General features: G+C 36.7%; 1 protein-coding gene across 1 annotated transcript in view; it reads right to left on the bottom strand.

Annotated features, from left to right (window-relative positions):
• Window positions 1-25,567, bottom strand: part of CFTR (CF transmembrane conductance regulator) — a 219,990-nt gene that overhangs the window by 26,472 nt on the left and 167,951 nt on the right. The window contains exons 22-23 of the mRNA XM_060196479.1: window positions 13,671-13,922; window positions 3,125-3,280 (exon numbers count right to left, since the gene is read on the bottom strand). Coding sequence (XP_060052462.1) covers window positions 3,125-3,280; window positions 13,671-13,922 — 408 coding nt within the window. The remainder of the gene's footprint in view (window positions 1-3,124; window positions 3,281-13,670; window positions 13,923-25,567) is intronic.

Raw genomic sequence — 25,567 nt, 5'->3', positions numbered from 1 at the left:
TATGTTAAATGAGCTAAGTCAGAAAGATAAAGATGAGTATGGGATAATCCCACTCATCAACATAAGTTGAGAAAGAAGAACAGAAAGGGAAACTAAAAGCAGGATCTGACTAAATCTAGAGTAGGGCACCAAAGTAAAAACCCTGTGGTGACAGGGAGGGTGGACATTCTGCTTCCCAAGGCAGTGGGGGGGGGGGGGCGGCAGGAGTGGGTGGGTGGGATGGGACACAGTCTTTTGGAGGTGGGAATGGTGTCTATATACACTCTTATTAAATTGTAGTCATACAGGAAGTCAGGCGGTAGCGCAGGGGGTTAAGCGCACGTGGTGCAAAGCGCAAGGACCTGCGGAAGGATCCCATTTCGAGCCCCCGGCTCCCCACCTGCAAGGTAGTCCCTTCACAGATCTGCAAGTGTCTATCTTTCTCTCCCTCTATCTGTCTTCCCCTCCTCTCTCTATTTCTCTCTGTCCTATATAACAATGACAACATCAATAACAACAATAAAAACTAAAACAACAATCAAGACAACAAGAGCAACAAAAGGGAAAATAAAATAAAAATTAAATAAACTGTAGTCATATAAATCACTATTTAATCAATATGAGAGGGGAAAATTGATTGTATGTCTTGAACTTTTTAAAACACAGACTAAGTCTTTTAAATTCATAAGGCTGAATCTTTGATATGTTGACTCTCTCAAAAGCCTAGACCAGGGAGAACAGAAGCAACTGGTGGCACAGCTATATACAAGATGCTGGGTATTATACAGCAACTCCCAACAAAGGGACCATTCAATGTTAACCCAATTACCAAATAATGTGATGATCACAATAACTATCAATTGTCTTCTTGAACCCTAAGACAACAGGAACCTCACATTTCCACTCTAGAGCCTCTATTTCCCCCAGTCCTGGAACCTTAGGGTGGGGCCCACTTTCCTGCATGCTTCTCTCAATTCAAATAAAATAATATTGCATCTGCAGATCGCAACCTAATCAACACAGCGAGTGCCACCGCAGCATGCTTCACTTCAGACTGTGTCCAGAGACTTCAGGTGTGGAATGACAACCCTTTAGCTTCATCACTCGGGTGAGACCTTTCCTTTCATAGTATTCTCTAATGCCATCCAGGCAGTTCACTTCCTAACAAAGTCCCCAAACCTAGATATAGACCAGGTCCCCTGAGATAGAGCATATATTCACACGTATCCATAAACTAGGGCAAATATATACTTGAAAGCAAAAGTACAGAATAGTCTGCAGTGAGTACTCCCCAACACTTCATCTGCACTATGCCAGCCTTTAGGTCCATAATTGTTCAACAATTTGTTTGGCTTTGTATGTTAACTCTCTTTGCAGCCACCAGGTTCCAGATGCCAGCAGATGCCAACCAGACTTCCCAGAACAAATGACCCCACCAGTGTGTCCTGGAGCTCCGCTTTCCTAGAAACCCACCCTACTAGGGAAAGAGAGAGGCAGACTGGGAGTATGGATCAACCAGTCAACGCCCATGTTCAGCAGGGAAGCAATTACAGAAGCCAGACCTTCCACCTTCTGCAACCCACAATGACCTTGGGTCCATACTCCCAGAGGGATAAAGAATGGGAAAGCTATCAGGGGAGGGGATGGGATATAGAGATCTGGTGGTGGGAATTGTGTGGATTTGTACCCCTCCTATCCTACGGTTTTGTTAACGTCTCCTTTTTAAAGTAAATAAATAAATAATTTTTAAAAATTAAAGCAAGTTTGAGAGATTCACTTGAACAAAAAAAGAAGATAAAGAATTTGCATAGATCAGGCAAACTGAGTTTGCCTATAGATCTTACCTTACGTGGTTTCCTGAACAGAGCACAACATAAAACAAAAACCTCTCTATAATATGGTAAATAAACAGAAGGATTCCCAATGAAACTGAAATGATTTGTGAGAACTTTTTTTATTGTATTGAGAAGACTTGTGAGAACTATAATAGCTTCACTGTTGTAGTTAATAATGAAACCAGGACTTAGAGTCAAGTGAACAGTAATGACTCTCAGACAACCAGATTCTATTCTGTGTTCTTTTATACTGCATGCTGCCTAGTGCCGTCACCTCAGGATACTAGTCTCCCTACTGTTCTTTATCTTTAGACTTCCTAATAATTCTTTTTTTTCTTTCAGAAATAATACTGTTTTCAAAAGTAAGAATAAACCATGGCAACATGGTAAAGTTCATGCAAATTACAAAATTTAGTACTTCATTAGTTGAAAGGAGGAAATGGCCCATAAAGGTAATCTATCAAGAAATGTGGGCTTGCCCCCAACCTCCACTAGATGTATAGTCATTCTACCTGGAGATGCTCCTGGTATTTTAATTTTATAGAAAGCAGAGAACTGTTAGGTCTATGATAGTGGGGTGATCTTAGTGCCCATTTGTGCAAAGGAAGCAAAGCAGTAATTAAAACAAGGAATAAACCCATAGAGATGAGAGCAAATTTCAGTAGAAGTACAGCACAACATGCCTTTCAAATTTGATTCAATAAAGACATTCCTTGGCATCCATTTAGATCACTTCTTTTATACATAAGAAATCTTCTTACACAATTATACAAATAGAATGCCATTAAGCCAGTAAGGTTAGAGATCCTTTGTGACTCAAATCAAAGAGTGGCATTTAAAAAAATAGCTACAGATTATTCTGACATAGATCGTTCTACCCAAAGAACAAAAAACAATCATTACACTCTCTAGTTCCAATGCCACTACTTCATGCTTCCAAGTGTTTGTTATTTCAGCAGCATCTTTTGTATCTTGCAAGGCATTTCTCAACCAGCTGTGATTGCTAAACTGGAGTACATACCACTGAAGCAGGACTCAGAAAGGCTGATCAAAACAAAATCCCCATGCTCTCACTGTGAACTGTCACTTTTGCAAAAGGCTATCAAAATTATATTTCAGTAACTATATCTCAACGAATTCCAAACTTCTAGATTTAGATTTTTCTTCCTATGTGAAGACTGCACTGAAGAATAAAAAGTAATAAGTGAATATTACATTTTGCAGGGAAATGGGATTTTTTGAGTCCAGGCGTCAAACAATGGTAAGGTCATTTAGTGCTTTTTTTTTTTTCTCTTAGTTTTTTGACTTACCTGTGGTATCACACCAAAGGCTTTCCTCCACTGTTGCAAAGTTATTGAATCCCATGACACACCGTCTATTTGAATTTCTCCTTCAGTATTTAGTAGTCTCAAAAAAGCAGACAATAGAGTACTTTTCCCTGATCCAGTTCTTCCCAGGAGACCCACCTAGAATATAAAAGTGATGGAATTACTCTTGTGACATAAAGATATCATATTGTAAATGTAATTTGGTATTGTACTTCAATAAAAAAAGAACAGCACAACTACTTTTTAAAATACTTTTCATGGGAAGATTATTGATTCAAATCCATCACACACTCTCAGTTCTTGTCAATGCTAAGTGGAGGTAGAGTCTCTGAAACAAGGCAGTCACTGTCTATAGGAGTTGATGTTGGAGGAGTTGATGTTAGATGGCTCATCCAGTAGAGCCAGCCTAGTCTTGCCACATGGTGACCCCAGAAAGACATAAGAGCTGCTGGTGGAAGATGCAAGTACTGTGGTCTTTCTCTCCATCTGTCTGTTCTACTGTTTCTATATCTTGATGAAAAGCCCAGGAGTGGTACACACACGGAACTGTTGCTGATTTCATTTATTATTAACCTTTAGAGTGATAAAGAACTTTAAAATGTCTATTTTACATCAAGTAAAATAACGATACAGAGTGTTAATGCACAAAACTAGTAAGGAGGGTCCAAATCAGAAACAAGAGACCTATAGATCCATGTAGTCCTAAGTATGAATATGATCCTGAAAATAATGAGACTGAAGTACTTCTAATACTTAGTCTCTGTCTTAAATAAGTTAAACAAGTGACAGGTTCAGGCCTGGTGACAAAAAAGAATAGGTTCAGTAACTATATATTCCCAAAGAAAGCAGGTTGGGCCTAACTATTCATTCCCCAGTGGATTAACATTAGGTAAGTGGCCAAATCAAATATACCCCACCCTCCCAAAGGGCAGGAAGCAAAGTATGGGAAGCAGAAAATAAACTGGAGAATACAATTTCTATCTATCTATCTATCTATCTATCTATCTATCTATCTATCTATCTATCTATCTATCCTTATTCCCTAAATGCCAGAAAAGCATGGAATGGAAATGAAAATGAGCATTCCAAGGGGAAATGAGGTAGCACTACAAGTGACCTATAGAAATACATACTTCTGTGTTCTAATATAAACTTAGATCCACTATTTAAAAGAAGGTACTTAATCTGAGATAGAACATTATTCCAGTTATTACTAAACGCTGAATAAATTACCAAACACTTAGTGATACTGAGTCAATCATTCATTTTCCCCTTAAGATAATACTATTAACTTTCTTATTAGTTGGTCTTTTTTATAGAGGAGCTGAGCAAATAGTGTTTATTATTATTATTACTAGTTTATTTTATTTTAGTGAGAGGGAGAAAGGAACAGAGAGAAAGGCCAGGGCACTGCTCAGGTCTGACTGAGGATAATGCTGAGGATGGAACCTTGGTCCTTGGAGCCTAATGCAGGAAAGTTTTTCACATAACCACTGTTAACCCAGCCTAATAAATAGTTTTTAAGAGCAGTACTTTTCACACTATCTCATGTAAAGGTTTTATTAATAATGTTTAAAAGTTTTCAATCCACTTTAAAATATATAATAAAAATGAAATTCTACATGCTTAATCACAACTCTTATATTTAACTCATAGACCAGTAAGTTTGTGAATCAGAACCAGTCCCCGGTATAAGATAGGTATTTTAGAGAATATGCCAACCTATAAGAATATTATTAAGTTATTGAATATTTATTAGCAATCTGATAATAACCCAGGAATTGGGATAAGTAAAATGATAATGGCATAATTGGTTTTCTATCCATCCTGTAATTTCTGTAATGGTAGTTTCACAAATGTTTGCTTCCTGAAACAACTGAAAAATCAGGCATACTCGCCACTGCCTTGGAGCACTGGAGCTATGGAATATTTCCCTCTACGTCTTTAAATTTTGTGTCTGAAAAAGGTGGCCTGGAGCAGTGAAACCCTAGTGAAAACAATAGGAACAATAACAACGAAAGATAAATTAACACTCTGTTGAGGTTCTTCATACTACTCACCACAACTGGTTATTACTTTACTTATTTTTTTCTTGATAATTATTTGTGTTCACCTCAAGAATACAAGCTCACCAACGGAGGCCATGTGGTGGCACACCTGGTTTAGCCCACACACTACAGTGTGCAAGGACGCAGGCTCAAGCTTCTGGTACTCACCTGCAGGAGGGAAGCTTCATGAGTGATGAAGCAGGGCTGCAGGTGTCTCTCTGTCTCTTTCCCTATCTCTATCCCCTCACTCCTTTCAATTTCTCTCTGTCTCCACCAATAAAAATAAATGAAAAGATTAAAATAAAAAAGACAAGTTAAAAAATAAGTTCATGAGCAGCTGGATAGTCCACCTTGCTTCCAGTGAATCCACATCATCAGACATAAATGCTGGCTCACATAATAAACTAAATAAATACAGTACTTATTTGGATTGAGTGACAAAGTCAAATGGAATGATGGATGGATGGATGGATGGATGGATAGTCAAAGAAAGGAGAATGAAGGTGAAAGTGTAGAGAAGGTGAAAGGGCAGAGAAGGACCACTATTAAGTTTATTCAATTACAAATTCAACTCCTAATTTTTAAGTCTTGATTTCACATAACACTTGTATTTCTACATCAACTGAGCTACACAAGCCTATTCACTATATATCATGACTTTTCAAACACAGGAGAAAAAGTGAATTAGGATTTATACAAGTATAAGATTAAAATGGCAAGTATTTTAAAAATCTGCTTAGCTTTACAGTTTTTAGTCATTGCACTGATTTCCTATTGTTGTAATACTGGTAATACATGATGCCTGACATGTTTTTCAACAGCAAGGAACATCTCTGGTTCATACCTAACAAAGTTTTCTTTGTTGTATATATATTTGACACATAGTCATTCTTTTCCGGGATTTGTTTTTACAGGATTGCCAGTGATCTTTAGAATAAGGCCAGTGTATTTCCCGCAAATATGCTTTAAAGATAAATCCTAATTACAAGTCACCGTTTTCTAGTAACTTCAATGTACTTTCTCTCTGAGAATCTTGGATCAAGATAAGTCAGAATGTCATGTGGAGAGTTAAACAGTGTTGAGTTTGGTGCTGGTTGTAATTGCATTGTACCATGAACAGAACACTTTTAGTACATTCTTGTCAGAAGGCTTTATTCATTATCTTAAAAGTGTAATAGAGTGATAGCTGTTGTAATTATTTTTTATTTCCTTGTGGTCTACAGAAATCAAGACGGTAAATCAAATAAAATTTAGATTTCCATAGTGTTAAAAAAAAAACTGAGGGAAGTCAGGCGGTAGCACAGTGGGTTAACCACATGTGGCACTAAGCGCAAGGACCAGCGAAAGGATCTCGGTTTGAGCCCCTGGCTCCCCACCTGCAGGGGAGTCGCTTCACAGGTGGTGAATCAGGTGTCTATCTTTCTTTCCCCCTCTCTATCTTCCCCTCCTCTCTCCATTTCTCTCTGTCCTATCCAACAACAATGACATCAACAGCAACAATAACAATAACTACAACAACAATAAAAAGGGCAACAAAAAGGGAAAATAAAAATAAATAAATATTTAAAAAAAACAAAAACTGCCCACTTTTCTGCATGCTGCTCTCAATTCAAATAAAATAACATTGCATCCGCAGATCACAACCTAATCAACGCAATGAGTGCCACCCCAGCATGCTTCACTTCAGACTGTGACCAGAGACTTCAGGTGTGGAATGACAACCCTTCAGCTTCATCACTCAGGTGAGACCTTTCCTTTCATAGTATTCTCTAATTCCGTTCCAGGTGTTCCACTCCCCAGTAAAGTCCCCAAACCTAGATATAGTCCAGGTCCCCTGAGATAACTCACAGGTTCACACGTGCCCATAAACTAGGGGAAAAATGTATACCTGAAAGCAAAAGTACATAAGAGCATGCAGGGAATACCCCCCAACACCTCATCTGCACTGTTCCAATCTTCAGGTCCATGATTGTTCATGGACAGTTTGTTTGGCTTTGTATGTTAACTCTCTTTTCAGCCACCAGGTTCTGGATGCCAGCAAGATGCTGACCAAACTTCCCTGGACAGACGACCCCATCAATGTGTACTGGACCTCTGCTTCCTCAAAGCCCCATCCTACTAGGGAAAGAGAGAGGCAGACTGGGAGTATGGACCGACCAGTCAACGCCCATTTTCAGCGCGGAAGCAATTACAGAAGCCAGACCTTCTACCTTCTGCATCCCACAATGCCCCTGGATCCATACTCCCAGAGAGATAGAGAATGGGAAGGATATCAGGGGAGGGGATGGGATATGGAGATAGGGTGGTGGGAACTGTGCGGAACTGTACCCCTCTTATTCTATGGTTTTGTTAGTTTATCCTTTCTTAAATAAAAAATAATAATAAAAAACCAAAAAAAATAAACTGAACTTTGGGGGCGAGTGATGGTACACCTGGTTAGTGCACATGTTACAATGCACAAGGACTTGGTTTCAAGCATCTGGTCCCCACCTATGGGGGAAAGTTTCGTGAGCACTGAAGCAGAATTGCAGGTGTCTCTCTGTTTCTCTCCCTCTCTATCACCCCCTTCACTCTCAATTTCTGTCTGTCTCTATCAAAGATAAGAAAAATTAAAAAAAAAAACCTGAACCTCTTATATGTTGATATAGTTATTCTCTTTTTATATATTTGTTCATAAACATTGTTCTTTAATATATGTTATAAAAAAGCCAAGTAAAATAACTTAATTGTTTACTTTCTTCATAGTGATTTACATGAAAACAGAGTGTCATGTATTTAACACATCAAATAGGTATTTAGGTTTTTGTATGTTATGATCTGAATCCTTGATATTGTTTGAAATGTTCCAGGCTTTCCAGAAATTTGGAAACTGGAAACAGAAAGGGACAAAGAACAGATCTTGAAGCACTATGAACTATGTAGTATTAATTCAGGACTGTCCATTCATGGTTTGTATACAATATAAAATCTGAGGCACTCTGTTTGCCATGAAGGAGCTGGCCACAACCTGTATTTTGATAGAAAAAAGAAAGGACAGAGGAGCCAGCTGATGGCATACTTGGTTAAATTCATGTACGATTACCGTGCTCAAGGACCTGGGTTCAACCCCTGGTTGCCCAGCTATTGGGGAGGGTGTGCTGTGCTTCATGAGAAGCAAAGTAGTTGGTTTCTCCCCACCCCTTTTCCTTCTCTCCCACCCTCTCCCTCTCAATATTCCTGTTCTATGACATAAAATAATTTTTTAAAAAATTAAAAAGATATATATTTTTAAATAGATAAGACATTCTATTTGAGAGGAAATTATGTAGATACTAAAATTTAAGCAAAAGTACTTTTTAAAATCTAAGTATTAGGGGCTAGGTGGTCGTGCATATCACCTGGGCTCAAGCCTCTGGTCCCTACCTCCAGGGGATTGCTTCGTGAGCAGTGAAACAGGTCTGTAGGTGTCTATATTTCTCTTCCCCTCTCTATCTCCTGCCCCTCTCAATTTCTCTCAGTCCTGTCAAATAAAAATAGAAAGAAAAAAAAATGGTCACCAGGAACAGTGACTATGTAGTGCTGGCACTGAGCCCCAGCAATAAACCTGGTTAGCAATTAAAAATAATCTAAGAATTAAAAGGAAAACTATATTAAAGTTGTGACGTATTTGTTACAATTCTATACATTGAAAGTAAAATCAAAATTGCAGGCTTTTGGAAATAAAAACCTAAATTAAGAGCAAATAAAGTAGTATGGCATTCCTCATTAAAGCAATTGCTTCATGCAAAGTATTGAATTTTTTATATAAACTATTGATTTTTTTCATATCCTCTTCATGCTCTGTGCTAAATATGCTCCATTCATAGGATAAAAACCTAATCCCCCCAAGAAAAAAATACCTGCTCCCTTGTAGTCCTGTAGGAAGTGAGTAGGTCATGAGGTCAGTCCTCACAAATGGGATAGTGACCTTATAAGAAGAGGCTACTGAGAAACACTATGTATGATCTCAGAACATAGGAGATGTAAAGTAGAAAAAACAAATAGGGATATATAGAAATAGAAACATACAAATAAATAACAGAAAAAACAGCTCCCTAAATACTTGGAAATTAAATAACACATTAATCAAAAATAAATCAAGAGAATTAAAAAAATATGTCAAACTAAATGAAGTTATAATTCATCAGCATATGTAGCATGAGTGAAAGCAATACAGAGGAAATTTATAACACTGCATGTATATTTTAGAATAGAAGAAATATCTAAAGTCAATCATTTAAGAATGTATCACAGGACACTAGAAAAGAAAGGCAAATCAAATCCAAAGGAAGAGAAAGAGTAATGATGAAAATAGAAAAGAGATGGCCAATCAAATTGAAAATAATCAAGAAAAGAAAAATTGTGGACAACCAAAAGGAGAAAAAAAGTCATCAACGCCAAAAGCTGGTTCTTGCAAAAGAGCAACAACATCTTTAAGCTCCTAGAGAGCAAAAGCAATATGAGAGATGGCACAAATTACAAAGAAGATCATTCAAATGTCACATTAAGATCATTTGGGAAGGTATTGGTTTTGTCCTGTGTTAGCTAGATTCAATCCTGGCCCCTGCTACAATGGGGAAAGCCTGGTTGTACCTCCCCCCACTCAACTCTCTTTCTCTGTATGTGCCTGTGTGTCTAAAAAGTTGGCCCAGAGCAAGGAAACCCCAGTAATGAAACAAAACCTGTTTTGTCAGAATGTGTGCTCTTTCTCAACGTAATCTATACATCCAGTCTAACTGGAAGAAAAAACTCAGCGATTTGTTTTGTGGTTACAAAAAATTGATTTTAAGAAGTATTCCAAGAAGCAAAAGATCTTGAAAAATCAACACAATATTAAAGGAGAACAATGTCAAAGAACTGATACTATACCGCATCCATGATTTTGGTTTTTAGTTGACTTAATTAAGAGGTAGTGGTCAGGAGACTTCTTATTGGGGTAGGGCTTATTGTGCTGGACACATGGACACAGGTACCTGGGTTTGATGCCCAGTATAACATAAGAATATGGAAGGGAATCCCAAGGATGTGAATATAGAAGTGTTCTCCAATGGAAGACTGTGGTTTCTCTCCCTTTCTCTCCTTTTCTGTCTCTTTGCCCTTCTCCACCCCCTCTCTAAGTACACAGAATAAAAATTGGTAGCATAATTTATAAATATGGTATTACCCAATGACATATTCTTTTTATTTTTTATTTTTTGCCACCAGGGTTGTTGGTAGGGTTCTTTACCTACACGGAAAAATCCATCATTCCTGGCAAGAGGAGATAGAGAAGGAGACAGAAAGACAGATACCCACAGACCTTCTTTACCACTCACAAAACTTTCCCCCCACAGGTGGACAGCAGGGATTTCTAGCCTGGTCCCTTACACATGGTATCATGTGTGCTAAACCAGGTGTACCCAGACCCCATGACATAATTCTTTTTAAAGATTGAACATATTCAGTATATTGTTACTATTCTTTAATTTATAATAACATATACTTGTTATTACTATATAATAACATATATCTTATAACCCTTTGCAATCAAACTTCTATTTTCATGCCACTATCCTCAATGGTCCTCTTTAAAAGGGTTTCTCAGTTTCTTCAAGGAATTTTTTAGGTACACACCAACAATAATTGAGAATGTGATAAAAACAGGCTTTTCTGTCCCTATCTATACGTTTCCCTGTCCTTTTTTTTTTTTAATAGAATGGGATAAGTTAAAACTGTACATTTATTACAAGTTTTCCAGTGATAAAAATGATGCTGGTCTAAGGACCATACTTTGAGAACCTTTAATATTGAAGATGACCAAAAGACTGCCAAATCACAAAATAAATTAGGATTTTCTGAGTCTTCAACTTGCTTTGGCTCTCAAGATACATAATTACCATCATCTTGCTCCAACTTTTTCTTTTTTGGTAGAGGCAGAGAGAGAATGAAAGATACCAAAACACAAAGCTTCCTTCAATATGGTGGGAGCTGGGCCCAAAGTCGGGTTGCAGACATGGCAAAGAAGCATGCTAGCCAAGTGAAGTATTTTGCTGGCCCTCTTGCTCTAGTTTTCTCTCCCATTTATGCATCTCCCAAACTAACTGATGAATAATTATTTTCTACATGTGTCATTACTTGCACTATTTCTTCTGCTTACAACACCCTTCCTCACTTGCATATACTTGATATATACAAGTCTCAATATCTTATTGTAAATATCACTTCTGTGGAAAACTTTCCCTGAGTAGCCCAATTCCTAATTTGAAACTGAATGTCAAGTACTTAGTTCACCTTCTGAGTTACTTTAGCATCTTATATATATATATATATATATATATATATATATATATATATATATATAATATTCACAGTAATAACAAGGTGTTTTTGAAGACTAAAATTCATGCAACTTGTTAAAGAAAACTTCTTTCAAGGACAGAGATTTCAAAATATGAAATGGTCTTTAAAAAGTGAAGTTCTCAGTCCTCTACATTTCTTCTTTTAGATTATCATCATCTGGGAAAGATTCATTCTTTTTCTCTGTTCCTCTGTCCCACTCATTCTTTCTTTTAAGAGTCACAATGTCAATCAGTGGAGAAACACTTTGAAATCAGATAGACACAGGATTAATATTCCTATGATTTCTTCACTTAATTGAATTTCAGATCTTCCACTGTGAAAAAAAAATCATAATGTCTACCTTTGAAGTTATAATAAAATCTAATGTGATAGCAAATAAAGATCTTTAAACAGTTGCTTAGAATATAGTATGTGTTCAAAAAATACTTAGCTGCTTTTAGTGGTAAGATATAATCTTATTTGAGTAAATTTTAGTTTCCTCAAAGTATCTTGCAAATGCCTGCCAAAGACTTATAACTGAATACACACGAATGCTTTCTATACATAGGTTAAGAGAAGAAGAAATTCTCCAGCATATTTCTTCCTCATTTTACACCACTTCTAAATATTACTTACATCGGGGAAAGTACCTACAGAAATAAAGCTTATACAAATTCTGTTACTCTCCCAGTATTTATTTGTATTGAATTTAGTGGGCATGTGAGCATCAGTAAAGCAAAAGGCTGGGAGCATGACAGGAGAAAGAGCAAATAATTTTCTGAGGTTTGACATCCTGAATTTATATTAACCTACTTGTTGCTATTATTTATTATTTATGACAGCAAATTTAGCACCCATCCTGGCAATATCATCAGGGACACATTCAGCTGCGATTGCTTATTCTGATATGTAAAGTGAAAAAACATAATTATACTTTTTCCTACACAAGGAGGAGCAAAGATAATTCACTAGTTTTACACAGCTCCACATGTGACTTTAACATCTTTCCAAATTTAGTAAAGCAAAAGTGTTGAGCATTTCAGAGATTTCATCAGCATTCATATCTTAACTATCCATAAACAATCTTATATTTATGCCAATGGAAAAGTCTATCTAAAATCACAAATCATTCACTTCATGCTCATTTAAAACTTTCCTGTGAAAAGAATAAAAAGAAAAAAAAAAAGCCTACTTAAATGGTGAGAAATGCAATAGACTTATTTTTAGCCCAACTATAGGATTTAAAATGTGAGTCAAATATCTACTATGTCAACTTAAATCATTGAGTATGGTACAGAGGGTCCCCCTCTCACTTGTCTGTACATATATAAATATTTAACAGACTTTTTTAAAGTCGTTAATTATCAACTATTCCTAAACACACGGACAAAGGCATGTCATAATGGTCTGTTCCCATCCCAGTGGTAGTGGTGGTGAACTAACAAAGTTCACTGACCATTACCTCAATAGCTAGAATACATTTCCCTATTTCAAATTAAACCACAGAAGTTTTTTTTAAAATAAGAATTGTCTCTTTTATTTTATGGATAACTAAAAAAAAAAATAAAACAACATAACAAACACATCTAGATTTATAAAGTAGTCAAAAAACACATTTGTAGATAATATAAGTATTTATATAGCATAAAGTATAAGGAGAATTACCACCCATTATTCTAAGAATCAGTTTCAATGAGTCAATTTCAAAATCAGTATACTTGAGTGCATTCAATAGAGTCATTCCAGCTCTGAGAGCTATTAAGGAACACTCCAAAATAATGTACATTGTAAAGCATTAAACAATGCATGATGTAAATATGACTGCTTTGGAAATGATAAAATTAACACTTGGAAAGTAACTAGGATTATTCACAATCCATACCTTGATAAAAACTCCAAATATGCAAATTGAGACAAATCTATGAAAAAAGCATGACTTTTTTTAAGATTGTAAATTAGTTACAATTTAAGAAGTCAGCACTTGTGGAGTCAGCACCAAAATATTTCTCATGCCTGAAATAAAACTTTCAGTTATGAAAGTTATTTAGTCAGGAAGATTCAAAACTGAATATAATTTTGGTTCAGTTACTGAGATTCCCTTACTGAATACAGGTCTAACAAAGTAAGTGATATTTAAATCTTACCCTTTGTCCAGGACTTATTGAGAAGGAAATGTTCTCCAATATGGCATTCCCACTCTCTATGTACTTTGCTGTGAGGTCCTTGACAGTCATTTGACCCCCTGAGGGCCAGATGTCATCTTTCTTCACATGCTCATTCTCAATAATCATGACTTTTGAGAGTGGGCCTTCCTTCGATGGTTTGACTGGCTTGCTAGGTTTAATTTCTTCTGTTGGCATATCAATGAACTTGAAGACACGGCTTACAGATCTCATCTGAAAGGAGAATAACAGTGTTCTCTTTTTGTTTGTTTACGAACTGCTGGAAATTTTAATTAGCTTGATATTTCCTAAAAGACAGTTTGTAAGGTGTGATGCTAGCTTGCCCTCACTTGGTTGTCAGAAGGTTTTTCAGTGTCCAGGAGATAATTAGATATAATTAAAAGCTTAACTAGAGAGCATTAACTAAGACTTATATAAATGGTTCCTTATAGACCTGTTTATTTTTGTGATTACTGAAATCTCAGTTATGCAAATCACACAAAAGAAGTTAAACTATACTCATAGGAAATAATGTCAACGGGAACATTCTTTTTCCTACTGTGAACAGCAATTTACAGTCCTGTACAACTGGTATATTAAAATAAAATGCTCCACAACTCAATATCACTACTGAAGATTCTTCTCTTCCTTCTAAACTATCTTATTAGTTATGTAAAATTCAGCATGTCAGAGACTGGGTGGTGGCACATCTGTTGGAGTATACATGTTACCATACAAAGGGAACTGGGTTCAACATCCAGACCCAGCTGCCAGGGAGTAGAGGGTAAGTTTCATAGAAAATGAAGCAGTACAACATATCTTTTCCTTTCTTGTTCTCTTCCATCTCATTTCCTTTATCTCACTAGCTAATAAATATGAAATACATAAAGTTATTTATGTCAGCTGGGTGGTAAGTAGACACTTGATGCTTAACAAAACTTAAATAACTGCATAATAATATTCAAACAATTTTTAGATATTGGTATCTATAGCTAAATAATCACATTTTTAATCTACATTATTTAAAGCTTAATTTTTATTGCCAAGCAGAACTGACTGAATATAAGGGTAATATTTGAAATTAAATATATATCTTATAAATCTACTTATGATATTTAATGGAGCATATCTTAATACAGAAATAAAGAATTAAAAAACCTCTCTTTGGGGCTGGGTGGTGGCGCACCTGGTGAGTGCACGTATTACAATGCTCAAGGACCCGAGTTTGAGCCCCCGGTCCCCACCTTCGGGGGAAAGTGGTGAAGCAGGACTGCAGGTATCTCTCTGTCTCTCTCCCTTTCTATCACCCCTTTCCTTCTTGATTTTTGGCAGTCTCTATCCAATAAATAAAGATAATAAAAAAAAGTAAAAAAATTTTTTCTTTTATTGCCACCAGGGTTATCATCAGATTTTGTCTGAGTGATAAATCCACAATTCCCAGTGACTTTTTTTCTTTTCCTTTCTTTTTTCTTCCTCTCTCTCTCTCTCTCTCTTTCTTTCTTTCTTTTTTTTCAATTTGTCAGAGTGAAACTGAGAGGGTAGAGGGAGGGGCCTGGGAGGGGGCTGGGAGTTGGGCGGAGATGCACTGAATTAAGCACATATAGTATGAAGCACAAGGACCCTCTCACCACCTGCAGGGGGGTCGCTTCACAAGCGGTGAAGCAAATCTACAGGTGTCTCTCTCTTCCTCTCTATCTTTCCCTCGTTTCACAATTTCTTTTTGTCCTATCCAATAAAAATGGAAAAAATATCCACCAGGAGCAATGGATTCATAGTGCCAGCACAAAGCCCTAGCGATATCCCTGGAGACAAAAAAAAAAAAAAAAAGGAGAAGGAGGAGGAGGAGGAAGAGGAAGAAGAGGAAGAGGAAGGAGAAGGCGGAGGAGGAGGAGGAGAAGGAGAAGAAGGAAGAAGTAAGAAGTAAGAAGGAGAAGGAGAAGAAGAAGAGGAAAAAGAAGGTGGTGGGAGGTTAAACATTCAGCCCCGCACTACCAAACGTGAAGCTTCCCCTCCATAGCAAGGGACCAAGGGCTTGAACCTGAATCCTTGTGCATGATAACAGTACACTTACCTGGATGTACCACCCATTTCTTAAAGGGTTTTAGTTCAATTTTTTTTTCCTCCAGGGTTATTGCTGGTCACCTTTTCCACCTTTTTATAACCCTTGTTGTTGTAGCCTCGTTGTGGTTATTATCATTGCCATTGTTGATGTTGTTCGTTGTTGGATAGGACAGAGAGAAATGGAGAGAGGAGGGGAAGACAGAGAGGGGGAGAGAAAGATAGACACCTGCAGACCTGCTTCACCGCCTGTGAAGCGTCCCCCCTGCAGGTGCGGAGCCAGGGGCTCGAACTGGGATCCTTACACCGGTAACATTTGAAATTTTTCTGGATAATCAAGTCTTGGTGGAATTTGGATTATGATAAATTTAAATGGTATGGCATATAATGGGAGATAATAAATATTAGAAATAACAAGTGAATAAAAATGAATATTTTAATGGTTGCATGTAAATAAATAATGAGAAAGGGTTGAAAATTTTGAATATATTTTATTTGGTTTTAGTTTATTTGCCACCAAGGTTCTCTCTGGGGTTTGGAGCATGCACTATGAATCCAACAGTCCTGGCAGCCATTTTCTTTTCTTTTCTCTTCTATTTGACAGGACAGACAAAAATTGAGAAGAAGGGGGAGATAGAGAAAGATAGACACTTCCAACACAGTTCCAGTGCTCCTGAAGCATTCTGCTTGCAGGTGGGGAACAGAGTCTTGAACATGCTAATATGTGCACTCAAAGGGATGTGTCACTGTCCTGCCCCAACTCAATCTATCTGTTTCTTTTTTATTTGGAGGTTAATGGTTTACAATACAGTTTTTTGGTACATGGTAACTGATTTTAGGCATTTTTTCCATGTCTGCTGGCCTTTTTATCACTTCTTTGGTGAATATTCTGTCCATATCCTATCCCCATTTTTGGATAGTTCCTTTTTTTTTTTGCAGAGTTTGTGTATTTTGGTTAGTTACCTTTTGTATGATATTTGCAATGACAGGATCTCCCATTTTTAAATCTAGTTGAATCTATATATAGCAAAGCTACAGCTATCATCATACTAAATAGATATCTACTATCACCATTAGTATTCAGAATAGTGTTGGTAGTCCTAGCCATAGCAATTAGGCAAGAGAAAGGAGCTAAGGGGATATAGGTTAAAAGAAAAGTCAAATTGTCACTATTTATGGATATGGCAGGACAAATGCAAAAGCCTATAGGATCCAGCAGGAAGCTCCTAGACATTACTAAACAATACAGTAAAGTGGCAGGCCACAAAATTAATATACAAAAATCAATAACAAGGGGAAAAGCAAGCACCTAGTAAAACACACCTGTTACAGTGCATGAGTGCTAAAACAGTATTATCTATCTATCTATCTATCTATCTATCGTCCCCTTCCCTCTCAATTTCTCTCTATTTCTATCCAAAATAAAGAAATAAAAAATATCAGTGGCATTCCTCTGCACAAACTGTCATAAGAAGTAATTCATGCAGAAGAATGAAATTGAACCACTTTATCTCACCAGAAACAAAAATCAACTCCAAATGGATCAAAGACCTGGATGTCAGGCCAGAAACAATCAAATACTTAGAAGAAAACATTGGTAAAACAGTTTCCCACATACACATCAAGCACATCTTTGATGAATCAAACCCAATTGCAAGGAAGACTAAAGCAGAAACAAACCAATGGGACTACATCAAATTGAAAAGCTTCTGCACATCCAAAGAAACTATTACATAAACAAAGAGACCCCTCACAGAATGGGAGAAGATCTTCACATGCCATACATCAGACAAGAAACTAATCACCAAAATATATAAAGAGCTCAGCAAACTTAGCACCAAAAAAGCAAATGACCCCATCCAAAAATGGGCAGAGGATATGAACAAAACACTCACCTTAGAGGAGATCCAAAAGGCTAACAAACATGAAAAACTGCTCTAGGTCACTGATTATCAGAGAAATGCAAATTAAGACAACACTAAGATACCACCTCACTCCCGTAAGAATGGCATACATCAAAAAGGACAGCAGCAACAAATGCTGGAGAGGATGTGGGGACAGAGGAACCCTTTTACATTGCTGGTGGGAATGTAAATTGGTCCAGCCTCTGTGGAGAGCAGTCTGGAAAACTCTCACAAGGCTAGACATGGACCTTCCATATGATCCAGTAATTCCTCTCCTGGGCTTATATCCCAAGGACTCCATAACATCCAACCAAAAAGAGATGTGTTCTCCTATGTTCATAGCAGCACAATTCATAATAGCTAAAACCTGGAAGCAACCCAGGTGCCCAACAGCAGATAAGTGGCTGAGAAAGCTGTGGTATATATACACAATGGAATACTATGCAGCTATCAAGAACAATGAACCCACCTTCTCTGACCCATCTTGGACAGAGCTAGAAGGAATTATGTTAAGTGAGCTAAGTCAGAAAGATAAAGATGAGTATGGGATGATCCCATTTATCAACAGAAATTGAGTAAGAAGATATGAAAGGGAAACTAAAAGCAGGACCTGACCAAATTATAAGTAGGGCACCAAAGTAAAAACCCTGTGGTGAGGGGTAGACATGCAGCTTCCTGGGCCAGTGGGGGGTGGGAGTGGGTGGGAGGGATGGGTCACAGTCTTTTGGTGGTGGGAATGGTGTTTATGTACACTCCTAGTAAAATGTAGTCATATAAATCACTAGTTAATTAATATGAGAGGGGGAAAATTAATTGTATGTCTTGAAGTTTTTTAAAACACAGACTGAATCTTTTTAATATATAGGCTGTGTAATTGATATGTAGACTCTCTCAAAAGCCTAGACCAAGTAGATCAGAAGCAACCAATAGCACAGCTATATACAAGATACTGGGTACTGTACAGCAAACCCTAACAAAAGGACTTTTCAAAGTTAACCCAATTACCAATTAATGTGATGATAACATTAACTATCCATTGTCTTTTTGAACCCTAAGACAGCAGGAACCTCACATCTCCACTATAGAGCCTCTACTTCCCCCAGTCCTGGAACCTTTGGATAGGGCCCACTTTCCCACATGCCTCTCCCAATCCATATCAAATAATACTGCATCTGCCGATCACAACCTAATCAACACAACGATTGCCACCTCAACATGTTTCACTTGAGACTGTGTCCAGAGACTTCACGTGTGGAATGACAACCCTTCAGCTTCATTACTCGGGTGAGACCTTTCCTTTCATAGTATTCTCTAATTCCATACCAGGTGGTTCACTTTCTAACAAAGTCCCAAAACCTAGATATACACTAGTTTCGGTGAGAGAGAGCATATGTTCACATGTATCCATAAACTAGTGCAAAATATATATCTGAAAGCAGAAGTACACTAGAGTTTGCAGTGAGTATCCCCTAACACTTCCTCTCCACTATTCCAAGCTTTGGGTCCATGATTGCTCAACAATTTGTTTGGCTTTGTACGTTAACTCTCTTTTCAGTCACCAGGTTCCAGATGCCATCAGGATGCCGGCCAGGCTTCCCTGGACTAAAGACCCCACCAATATGTCCTGAAGCTCAGCTTCCCCAGAGACCCATCCTAATAGGGAAAGAGAGAGGCAGACTGGGAGTATGGACCAACCAGTCGACGCCCATGTTCAGCAGGGAAGCAATTACAGAAGTCAGACCTTCCACCTTCTGCAACCCACAATGACCCTGGGTCCATGCTCCCAGAGGGATAGAGAATGGGAAAGCTATCCTATCAGGGGAGGGGGTGGAATATATGGAGATTGGGTGGTGGGAATTGTGTGGAGTTGAACCCCTCCTACCCTATGGTTTTGTTGATTTGTCCTTTCTTAAATAATAAAAAATAAATAAAAATAAAAATAAAAGAAGTAATTCAGAAGTCAGTCTCATTTACTATAGCAACAAAAATAACCAAATATCTAGATGTAATCCTAACAAAAAAAGTGAAAGACTTGTGTACTGAAAATTGTCAGTATTCAAATAGAAAAATACACAGATAAATGGAAAGATCTTTAAACCTGACTTTCATTCCATGTCAAAAAAAGGAAGACTATGTATCATTTTCTTTTTCACTTTGACATGTCCCTTACAAAGTCTCAATGTGACTGTTGAACTTTTGTTAAGAACATCACACTCCCAAAAGATTTTCTTCTTGATACTAAGCTTAGTAACTTCAGACATTATTATAAAGATAATGAGATTCAATTTTAAACATCAACTTAGGGGAATTTTTGAAGCATGTAAATTAAAGTAAATGATTCTCAAGCAAAATAAAAAAAAAAATCTTCCCTGATTTTGGCTAAACTCCAGTTTTGCAGACATCTGTACAAATTATAAAATTTGTCTCCCCGTCTAAAGAATAGGTTCAATGTTCCAGTGTCTGAGCCTTGTTTTGAGTTCAGTGTTTACTTCTCAAAATCTAAAACAACTGCTTTCAACTAAGCAGTGATAGCTTCAATGAGACTTTGCAATCAAAGGACCAACAGAACTGTCCCCAGAAAAGAGGGAAACTCTTTTCTGTGCAAGAAAGCAGAAGCTTAGGGTTGAGTTTTCCAGCCTACTGTCAGCCTGATAATTGCCAAATCTGAATTTCTGTCCAGCTCAATCTAAACAGCACAAAAATTTTTAAGTATCATCAGAATGTTAAAAAAAAAATTGTTACTAGGCATTTTAAATTAGAGGAAGGATTAGGTTAGATTTAAAAACTCAATGAAAACACATAGATGAGACTAAAAATAGCTGGCTATGTTGCAACCACCTTCTTATCCAAATAGCAACGTATATTTTTAGGCTGAGACGTAAAGGGGATGCAATTGTAGCCTGGATTACCTGCTAAAGTTCTCCCAGCACTGTCATTCACACAGCACAGATATTGAGGTGGAACAATGGATTCATTCATGATGAACAAAGATGTATTAAGAGACTGTATGGTGCTAAGTACTAAAAGGGAAGGAAACAGGAATGCTCTGAATAAGGTTTCTGTAACTGGTGCAGTTAGTTTAGTATGAAGTCCATGAAATACATGCTTCATGTCCTTTGGTCTGCTGTATTCTCTGTGCATAAACCCTAAGCTGGCAAACGCTAGAAGAAGAAGAAGTCCTAAGCTTAAATGTATTTGATTCTTTTTTATTTTTTTCCTTTTTATTGTGGGTATTAATGGACTACAGTAAAAACAGTCATTATTACATGGGTAAAATATCTCAACTTTCTGCAAAACATTAACCCCATGCCTTGGTCCTCTTCCACCATCATGCACCTGAACCTGAAACCCTCCCCAGCAAGTCTTTCGCTTTGGTGCAACATGACTTGATCACTTTTCTTAAAATTTCCCCCAAATGATTTAGGTTCAGGTTCAGCAAAACTATATCTACCTCTTAATGCACCACTAGCTATAAGATAATGTGTATAATATATGAAACTTCATATTTGCTAGAGTTGAGTATATGTTCTATGTGAACACCCAATTCACTGAACAAAAGAAACAGTCTTAGTAAATTCAGAAATCTTGCTGAGAAAGATTCTAATTCTGAGTGGAGATTACAGAATACTACGACACTGGCAGAGGGAACATCTGGTTCCAGCATATCCTCAGTCACACTCATCTCTAAAGCAATGATACTCCTGTTTGGCTTGGAGAAGTACAATCCAGCAAGACTGAATTTTTGTCCTTCTTTCCCTAACTGTGACCTTTCCTTGTCTCTTTTTATAGAGCTCTCTACTTTTTTTTATGTCTTATAACATTTAAGGATTTGGGGTTGCTTGACTTAAGGAAAATCTACAGCTTTGTTAAGCTACTTGTTCTTTAAATTTTTTTATTATCTTTATTTATTGGATAGAGACAAAAATTAAGAGGAAAGGGAGATATAGTGAGAAAGAGAGACAGAGAGATACTTGCAGCACCGCTTTACCACTTGCAAAGCTTCCTCCCTGCAGGTGGGTCCTGGGGCTCAAACCTGTGTCCTTGTGCATTATAATATGTGCACTAAACCAGATGCACCAATACTCTGCCCCCTGTCTAGCTGTCTGTATCCAAGTATGTTGAGCTGCCATGTTCTTTCTTCTCTCCTATCCCAAACCACACTCTGGAGACTTCTTTAAAGCTTATTTTTTCCCTCAACTCTACCAAGGAATTAAGATATACACAGTCTATATTCTAACAGCCCCTCAAATATAACCAAAGTACTCTTGCAAAGCAGGACTCCATTTAGAGGAACTACTGTCTAGAAGAACTAGTGTCTAGTATTCTTGTTATACTAATTCATGAGTCAAATTATAGGATGAAGTGAAGAACTGCTTCTTATACATCACAATTTATCTGTAACCATTGTTTTAGCATAAACACTGTGCTTCGAGTCACTCAGGCTTTGTATTTTAAAATGTAAGGCCAACATTTTTGAACTATCAGCCTGTCTGCAAAAGCCATTTTGTGAAACATGAGACATAAAAACTGATTTTTCTATGCTTTTGTTTTGATATGATTTCTCCTTTGAGAAGTATTTGAAAACCATCTGTGAAGCACAATGAGTTAGTGACATATAATCTTATCTGATCACATCATCTATTCAGTAATGACATTTGAGTGGCTATAAAACTGACTATAATGCATGTGTGTACATTACTTACATTTTCTCCCTAACAGAAAACTTTCTAACCCAGTGAACTAAATGAATGTCCACTCAAATGCTATGAAAGAATGTTTATTGTTGAATAAACTTGTCTCATGATCAGGGACATTTGACCAGTTTGCAAGTAACTATGATAGCTTAGTGTGGGATTACTTCAGACAGTTATAGAAAGGTGACATGTTGAACATTTTATTTTCTAAATTTGATAGATAACGTTCCATTTAACACATTTGATATTATAAGTTCTGAACTGACCCTCAGATGTGAGCCACAATCAAAGTATGTATTTTACAGTGCTCACATTCTTATATTAAAAAGTGCATACTAGATGCTGCCAAAACAACTATTTTATATGCCCTTGTTTTCCAACAGTACTGCATATCCTTTTGTGTAGTTTAGATTGCAGCATTTAAATGCCTCGCTGACTAGAAGTTTTAAAATGTGAAATTTGCTATATTGTATAATCATATACTGACTAACTGAATAACTCATATAGTCAGTTTAGAATTCCTCACAGAATTGACATTCAAAAATATCAATAGTCTCAAATTTAATTTATTTGTCATCAGGGTTACAGCTAGGACTCAGAGCCTGCAGGATAAACTCATTGTTTTTAGCATCCATTTTTCCCCATTTTATTCATTTTCTTTTTACCTAATAGAACAGACAGAAATTGAGAGGAGAGGGGGAGATAGAGAGGGAGAGAAAGATGGACAGCTGCAGTTCACTCCTCAGGAAGCAACCATCTAAGGGCTTGAACCCTTGTCATTGTGCATAGTAATATATGTGCTCAACTGGGTGTACCACCACCTAGCCCCGTCAAATTTATTGTATAAAGTCACTCTGCATTCCTGTATTTCTCTCATTATTTTAAAGAGAATCTTGTCATCTTTATACAGAATAAATACCATAGGATATTGTTAAATGTTCTAGTCAACTTCACTGAAAGTTCTAGCTCAGTGGTAGTTAGAAAGCTAATTCATCTTCTAGAATTTATATCTAATAGTGGTTCTATGAAATGAATGGCAATGAAATGCAGAGTATATTTTAATTCAAAGTTAATAAAAAGTAACTGGTACAGGATTTAACAGCTCTTAAACATTGTCCATAATTTGGAATTTAAAACATTAAGTTTCGGAGAAGTGATTATTATTATTTACTAATATTAGTGAAATCTCTGGACACTTCACTTCCTTTAATAGCAAGTCTGCCTTAAAGAATCTCTTCTTGAAGGGCAGGGGTAGATAGCATAATGGTTATGCAAAGAGACTCTAATGCCTGAGGCTCCAAAGTCCCAGGTTCAATCCCCTGCACCACCATAAGCCAGAGCTGAGCAGTGCTCTGGTAAAAAAAAAAAAAAACTCTTCTTGAAAGTTGACTAATTATTGGAGATATTTTTAAGACGAAGTGAACTACTAAAATGAAAAAAAAATATTACAAGCAAAGCAGGCTTGAACAGTGGCATGAAAAAAAAAATCCAGGAAGTGCAATTAGATATGCTAAAGTAGAATTTTTTTTGTAAAATTTTATTTATTTTTGTGTGGTCACATCAACTTCATTCATAAGCATTAAACATTATTTTAAAATTTTTTTTAGTGATTTAATAATTGTTTGCCAGATTGTAAAAATAAAGATATATAGTTCTACACTGTACCAACCACTAACGTTCTGTGCCCATTCCTATAACCCTCATATTTCTATCAAAGTCTTGTAAATAGTTTGGCTACTTTTCTTTTTTTGCAAGTTTATATATTGTAATTATCTATATTTCATGTAAGTGAAACTACCTGGTAATTGTCTTTCACTTCCTTTTTTCACTTAGCGTAAATCCCAACCTTTGATATTCAACTAAGAAGCAATATCTACGGAGTCAGGTGGTAGCACAGTGGGTTAAGCGCAGGTGGCGCTAAGTGCATGGACTGACTAAGGATCCCAGTTTGAATCCCCAGCTCCCTACCTGCAGGGGAGTCATTTCACAGGCGGTGAAGCAAGTCTGCAGGTGTCTGTCTTTCTCTCCCCCCTGTCTTCCCTTCCTCTCTCCATTTCTCTCTGTCCGATCCAACAATAACATCATCAATAACAACAATAATAACTACAACAATAATAAAAAACAACAAGGGCAACAAAAAGGAAAATAAATAAATAAATATAAAACATTAAAAAAAGAAACAATATCTATACTTTTCATCAACCAGTCCATGCTAAAGTTGAAATTTATCATTGTATCCTGGATAATAAGAAATAAAATAGAAAAGAACCCAAATGCATTTCTTCCCATTTTCCTGGTGTTACAAAGGGAAAAAATAAGTCCGATAGTCCAAATCTAGCTATTAATAATATATAGAGAAGTAAACATAGAAAAGAAAGGGTTAAATTCTTTTCTATGTGAAGCAAGAATCAACAATTAATATTAAGAAAAATCAACAAAAATAAATTTCAATCTAGAAAATGATTAATTCTTCAGATGAATCAAAGTATGATATCTTTTAAAAACAAACTGAATGATACTACCCAGAGCCATTATCAAATTCACTACACTCCCCATCGAGGCCTCATCAAATTTCTTTAATAGAATACAAAAACTACAAAAAAATTTCTAGAATCAGAAAATACCTGGCCCCCAAAGATCTTTTTTCTAGAATAAGTAAAGAAGTCAGTCTCCTCTCCTGCATAACACTACTTGTTCTAGTCCTCTTTATCTTTTCATAGTTGTTTAGAAGACAGGGCATTAGAATTATTAAATAATACCATAATTCTGAACAACAATTTAAAGGTCATGAAAATAGAAAATAGGTATAATATGTATGATATTTGTCTGTCAAGACTGATAGTCTTTCTCTCTTCTTCTCTATATCCTCCTCCTCTCTCAATTTCTCTCTGTCCTATCAAATTAAAAAGGAAAAAAAAAAGTTCTGGAATACGATGGCAGAGGAGGACCTAGTGGGGGTTGAAATGTTATGTGGGAAACTGGGAAAGGTTACACATGTACAAACTTGTATTTTACTGTTGACTGTAAACCATTAATCCCTTAATAAAGAAATTAAAGATAATAATAAAAGAAAAGAAAAGGCCACCAAGAGCAGTGAATTCGTAGTGCTGGCACTGAGCCCCAGCAATAACCCTAGAGGGAAAATAATGAAAAGAAAAGATAAAGATTTGAGACTAGGTGGTGGTGCACCTAGCTAAGCACTTACATTACAGTGCGCAAGGGT

The sequence above is a fragment of the Erinaceus europaeus genome, chromosome 8 (genome assembly GCF_950295315.1).
Source record: "Erinaceus europaeus chromosome 8, mEriEur2.1, whole genome shotgun sequence".
NCBI lineage: Eukaryota > Metazoa > Chordata > Mammalia > Eulipotyphla > Erinaceidae > Erinaceus > Erinaceus europaeus.
Note: the sequence above shows the minus strand (reverse complement) of the source record. Positions and strands in the feature narration are given on the sequence as shown.